This window comes from Drosophila ananassae (genome assembly GCF_017639315.1).
Source record: "Drosophila ananassae strain 14024-0371.13 chromosome 4 unlocalized genomic scaffold, ASM1763931v2 tig00000241, whole genome shotgun sequence".
NCBI lineage: Eukaryota > Metazoa > Arthropoda > Insecta > Diptera > Drosophilidae > Drosophila > Drosophila ananassae.
This window is the reverse complement of record NW_025319047.1, coordinates 1,011,095-1,017,182: the sequence shown is the minus strand read 5'-3', so window position 1 is coordinate 1,017,182 and position 6,088 is coordinate 1,011,095. Positions and strand designations below refer to the sequence as shown.

The window sequence follows — 6,088 nt, the reverse complement described above, 5'->3', positions numbered from 1 at the left end:
ATCAGGTTATGATGATGGAATCTAAGCTTCCAATACGTTTGCTGCTTTTTTCTGTGTTGTGTACTTCTTACTCATTAATTGTGCAATGACCTTTATTAATTTCAGTTTTGTATCTTTCACATCCCCCAACTCTATTATTATAGGATAACTTAATTGTAAATTTTGCATAATAATAAAATCCCTTATAAAAAAATTACTTTAGTTTTTCTTCTTTAAATAATACATGCCTTCTGACTACTGGGTCATACTTCCTAAACTCCAGTTTTTTGGTAAGCTTTTTTGGATTACGCTTTTTTACATAAAAATAACCTGTTGATTTTTCTTCACCAGTTTTTGTTGTCTTGATTGCAGTGCTAACTAACTTAACGAGCAAAGAAGCATTTTTTTTCGCCATACTTATAATGATATAATAAATTCTATGCGAGTTTATTACGCAAAACACTAAAAGTCAACCGAATAATGCAGATCGTAAAATTCTTGACAATCAACAGTGCATTAAGTAGCATGAAGTTAACTTCAGAATGAAAAGCAAACGGTAAATAAGTGGTAAATAGTGGTAAAAGGTTATTATTGATAGAAAATTCCACCTGTTCTAATGAGGTAAGAGTTGCCTTGTCAGTTAATAATAAGGTTGTAGAATTTGAACAAGAATTCAAGGAAAAAAAACAATTAAGAGGTAATATATACGTTGCTTATATAAAGCGTATAGAGCCTTCTTTGCAAGCCGTATTTATCGAATATGGAAAAAATAAGCAAGGTTTTTTGTCTTTTTCCGAGATATCTCTAGATTACTTCAATATTCCAGAAAAAGAAAAGGAAACTATCTTTGAGAGCTACTCAAATGACGATTATACAGAAAAAGGGAACGATACCATAGCAAATGTCTCTTCAGATTCTGCAGCTAGTAAGAATGTCAACGAGTCAGGTAGTGGTTTTGTAAGAGAGGTACCTTTATATAAAAAATACAAATTACAAGATGTTATTTCAGTAAATCAAAAAGTATTGGTTCAGCTAACTAAAGAGGAACGAGGCAATAAAGGAGCTTCATTTACAACATACATAACTTTAGTGGGTAGATACTGTGTTTTCATGCCAAATTCCATGAGTAAAGGTGGAGTGTCTCGCAGAATTGAAGATGCTAATGTCAGAAAGCAGTTAAAGGAGATACTGAGTTCAATAAACTTGCCAAAAAGGTCAGGTTTAATAGTAAGAACTGTTGGTTCAGGAAAAAATAAGAAAGAAATTGAGCAGGATTACAATTACTTATCCTCATTATGGCAGAGCATTCAAAAAAATGCCTTCTCTGTAAACGTTCCATCATTAATTTACAATGAAGCAGATGTAATTATGAGATCTGTTCGTGATTTTTGTAGCGATGGTATAGAAGTTATAGTGTCTGGAAAGGAAGCTTTTGAGGCAGTTAGGCAATATGCTAACAATGCACTAAAAGGTAGTAAGTTGCGCTATAGATTGTATAGAGGTTATGCTCCGATCTTTACTTACTACGGAATCGAAGATCAAATTTCTGAGTTATATAGCAATAGAGTAGAATTGCCATCTGGTGGGTCTTTGATAATAACTTTAACTGAGGCGTTTGTTTCAATAGACGTAAATTCAGGAAAGATGACAGGAGAAGATAGCATAGAAGAAACAGCTTATAGAACCAACATGGAAGCAGTACCTGAAATATCAAGACAGGTGAATCTTAGGGGCCTATCAGGATTAATAGTAGTCGATTTTATTGATATGTTGAAATATCAGTATTGCAGAGCTGTTGAGTCTGCTATAAAGCAAGCGTTTAAAGATGATAAAGCTAAAGTTCAATTTAGCTACATAAATGACTTTGGTTTAATGGTATTTTCAAGACAAAGAATTAAACCAAACATACAAGAAATTAATACTACAGAGTGTTTACACTGCAAAGGTACTGGAAGAGTAAAATCAAACGAAGTAATTGTTTCATCAATACTAAGGGATTTACAACATATTGCTAACAAGAATCGAAATAAGTCTTTTGATTTAGTAGCACACAGTGCAGTTATAGCGCACATTTTTAATAACAAACGCAATACAGTTTCTACAATCGAAAAAGAGTTTAATATTACATTGAACGTTAGTATTGATAACAGTTTAGATGTAAATACATTTGTTTTAAAACAAGGAGATGATGTTAATTTAAACGGTTATAAGCCATTACAGAACTCTGGATACCAAATTGGGGATAGCAGCAATGAAGAAGCTGATAATTCAAATAAACTACGAGGCAATTTTTGGCTGACTAAGTGGCTTTCGCGCCTTTTAAGTTCTAATAACTAATTAGAAACCTAAATTGGGCTTGTAATTAATGAGCCCTATACTTATATATTCTTATATCAGATAATATTTACAATGGGGTACTCATTATGGGAAGAGCAATAGGCATAGATCTCGGAACAACAAATTCTTGTGTTGCAATAATGCAGGGCAAGGATACAAAGGTAATAGAAAATAAAGAAGGGGCAAGAACTACTCCATCTATAGTTGCATTGACTTCTTCAGGAGAAAGGTTGATTGGTGCTCCAGCAAAAAGGCAAGCAACCACCAATGCAAGTAATACCTTTTTTGCTACTAAGAGATTAATAGGCCGTCAATATAGTGATCCTGAGATGAAAAATCTAAGTGTACCATACAAAGTATTTGCAGCAAAAAGTGGTGATGCATGGGTTAAAACAACTGATAATAAAGAATATTCTCCTAGTCAAATTGGTGCATTTATACTACAAAACATGAAAGAGGCAGCAGAAGCTTATCTTGGAGAGGAAGTAAAAGATGCTGTGATAACAGTGCCAGCATACTTCAACGACTCTCAACGTCAAGCAACAAAAGATGCAGGAAAAATTGCCGGATTAAATGTACTCAGAATAGTAAATGAACCGACTGCTGCAGCACTTGCTTATGGTCTTGATAAGAAACATGGGCACACAATAGTAGTATATGACCTTGGTGGTGGTACATTTGACGTTTCAATACTTGAAATAGGTGATGGAGTTTTCGAAGTGAAAGCAACAAACGGTGATACCCATCTTGGAGGTGAAGACTTTGATAATGGAGTAGTGAGTTATTTACTAGATGAATTCAAGAAAAGTAATGGCATTGATTTGAAAAATGATCCAATGGCTATGCAAAGAATCAAAGAAGCTGCTGAAAAAGCGAAAATTGAATTATCAAGTGCAATGGAAACGGAAATAAATCTACCGTTTATTACAGCTGATGCAAGTGGTCCAAAACACTTAAATATGAAATTAACGAGAGCAAAACTTGAAAGCTTAGTGAATGATTTAATCGAAAGAACTATGGCTCCTTGTAAAAAAGCTCTTGAGGATGCTGGTTTATCTGCTAGTCAAATTGGCGAAGTGGTTCTTGTTGGTGGCATGACTCGTATGCCAAAAGTCATAGAGAAAGTTAAAGAATTCTTTGGCAAAGATCCACATAGAGGAGTTAACCCTGATGAAGTTGTAGCAATTGGAGCTGCAATACAGGCGGGGATCATTCAAGGTGATGTAAGAGATGTGTTACTACTTGATGTGACCCCACTTTCTCTTGGTATTGAAACTCTAGGAGGAGTATTCACTCCACTTATTGAGCGTAATACTACAATTCCTACTAAAAAATCTCAGGTGTTTTCAACTGCAGAAGATAACCAAACAGCTGTTACAATTAAGGTGCATCAGGGTGAAAGAAAACTGGCAGTTGATAATAAGCTACTCGGTCAGTTTAGTTTGGAAGGGATACCTCCTGCTCCGCGCGGAAGGCCACAAATTGAAGTGACATTTGATATAGATGCAAATGGAATAGCACACGTTTCTGCAAAAGATAAAGCTACTGGAAAAGAGCAAAAAATACGCATTCAATCTTCAGGTGGTTTATCTGATGATGAAATAAATCGCATGGTAAAAGAAGCTGAAGAAAAAGCGCAAGAAGATGAAAAGCGCAAAAAGTTTATTGAAGTGAAGAATCAAGCGGATAGCTTAGTCCATTCTACAGAAAAGTCTCTGACAGAGTATGGTGATAAAGTTTCACCAGAAGATAGATCTGCTATTGAAAATGCAGTTAACGAATTAAAAGAAGTTAGTAAATCTGATAACATTGATGACGCTGATTCAATACAGCAGAAAGTCACTAATCTTTCTCAATTATCTATGAAACTTGGAGAAGCTATGTATCAAGCATCTCAACAAAATAGTGCTGAAAATGGCTTTTCATCAGAAGGAAATCCAAATGATAAAGAGGAAAAAGTAGTAGATTCTGATTATCAAGACATAGATAATAAAGAAGAGAATAAGTAATTGCGATTGTCATCCAAGTAGCTGATACTGGGATGACAAGAGGAGCATATTGTTGCTTAAAGAAACCATTATGGATATTATTAAAACGATAGAAGAAAAGATACACGATTCGATAGATGTAATTGATATCAACATTATCGATGAATCAGCAAAGCATGCTGATCATTATTTTGCTTCATCTTCAACACTACCTTCACATATCAAGCTAATATTGATATCTGACAGCTTTATCGGAATGAACACTCTCAAAAGGCATAAATTGATCTATGAATTATTAAAGAGTGAGATAGAGCTAATACATGCAATTTCTCTTCACTTGTATACGCAAAACGAGTACAATTTAAAAAATAAATAATAAAAATGTGAAGGAAGAGTCTTTATTAGTTAAAGCAGGAAGAAAATTTAAGGACTATAAAGGTTCTATGAACCCGCCAGTTTATCATTCTTCTACCATATTATTCCCTACTTACAAGGACTACTTAAATGCAGCAAATGGAGAAAGTATATACGATGTAATCAACGATGATGTTGCAAGAGATTACAGCTATAGTAATGTTGGTACTCCCACTGTTCATTATTTTTCAAATGCACTGGCTGAAATTGAAGGGAGTGGACAAGCGCTTATTTTTCCTTCCGGACTATTTGCACTTACTTTTGCTATTTTGACTTTCACTAAAGCAGGTTCTCATGTTTTAATTCAGGATAACAGTTATTACCGACTCAAGAGATTTGCCGAAAATGAGTTACCAAACAGGGGAATAGAAGTAACTTTTTATGATCCAACACAGGATATAACTGATTTAATTCAGAGTAATACTTCATTGATAATGATCGAGACTCCTGGTTCTGTAACGTTTGAGATTTCGAATATAGAGCATATAGTAAAAGTTGCTAAAGAACGTGGAATCGTAACCGTTTGCGACAATTCATGGGCCACTCCTTTGTTATTTAAGCCGCTTGATTATGGAATTGATGTTGCACTATATGCGGTAACAAAGTATCTAGCCGGTCACTCAGATTTATTGATGGGGACTATGATTGCTGAAGGTGAAATTTTTAAATTGCTTTATGAGAGCTATAAAAATTATGGAGTAACCATTCAATCGCACGACTGTTATCTTGCACATAGGGGACTAAGAACACTGCACACACGTATGAAAAAGTACCAAAATACAGCAATGGAAGTGGCAAAGTGGCTAGAAGCACAGCAAAAAGTTAGAAAGGTTTTATATCCAGCACTTCCCTCCCATCCTCAACACGAATTATGGAAAAGTTACTTTAAAGGAGCAAGCGGCGTATTCAGTATAGTATTGGGTAGAGAATATTCATGTGAAGAACTAAGCTGCATGGTTGATCACATGAAAATTTTTGGTATCGGTGCTTCTTGGGGAGGGTGCGACAGTTTGATATTACCAATAGATCGTAGATCTATGTCAAGATCTGTAATGAATTCAGATTATGGTGGAAGTTTTATACGGATATTTTGTGGACTGGAAGATCCTGAAGATTTAATCTTTGACCTTAATGACGCACTAAAAAGGTTACCATGTTTAGACTTTCAAAACGATGAAGTAGGACATGAAACTGAGAGAATTACTGCATAACATTATTGATGTTAACTTTGATATTGAAATCAAAGGCGTCACATGTAATCCCAAGAAAATCAAGGAAGGTTATCTTTTTGTTTGTGTGTCAGAAAGGGATAGGATTTACATAGATCAGATATTATCTTGTGGAGCTAAAGCGATAATTGCAAGTGATTG

At 34.7% G+C, this 6,088-nt stretch overlaps 1 protein-coding gene across 1 annotated transcript; it reads left to right on the top strand.

Moving 5' to 3' along the window:
* Positions 1–2,246: 2,246 nt before the first annotated feature.
* Positions 2,247–4,517, top strand: LOC123258055 (chaperone protein DnaK). Its single transcript, XM_044717964.1, has one exon. It carries the CDS (start codon positions 2,403–2,405, stop codon positions 4,323–4,325), a length of 1,923 nt encoding a protein of 640 aa, XP_044573899.1. The 5' UTR covers positions 2,247–2,402; the 3' UTR covers positions 4,326–4,517.
* Positions 4,518–6,088: the final 1,571 nt, after the last annotated feature.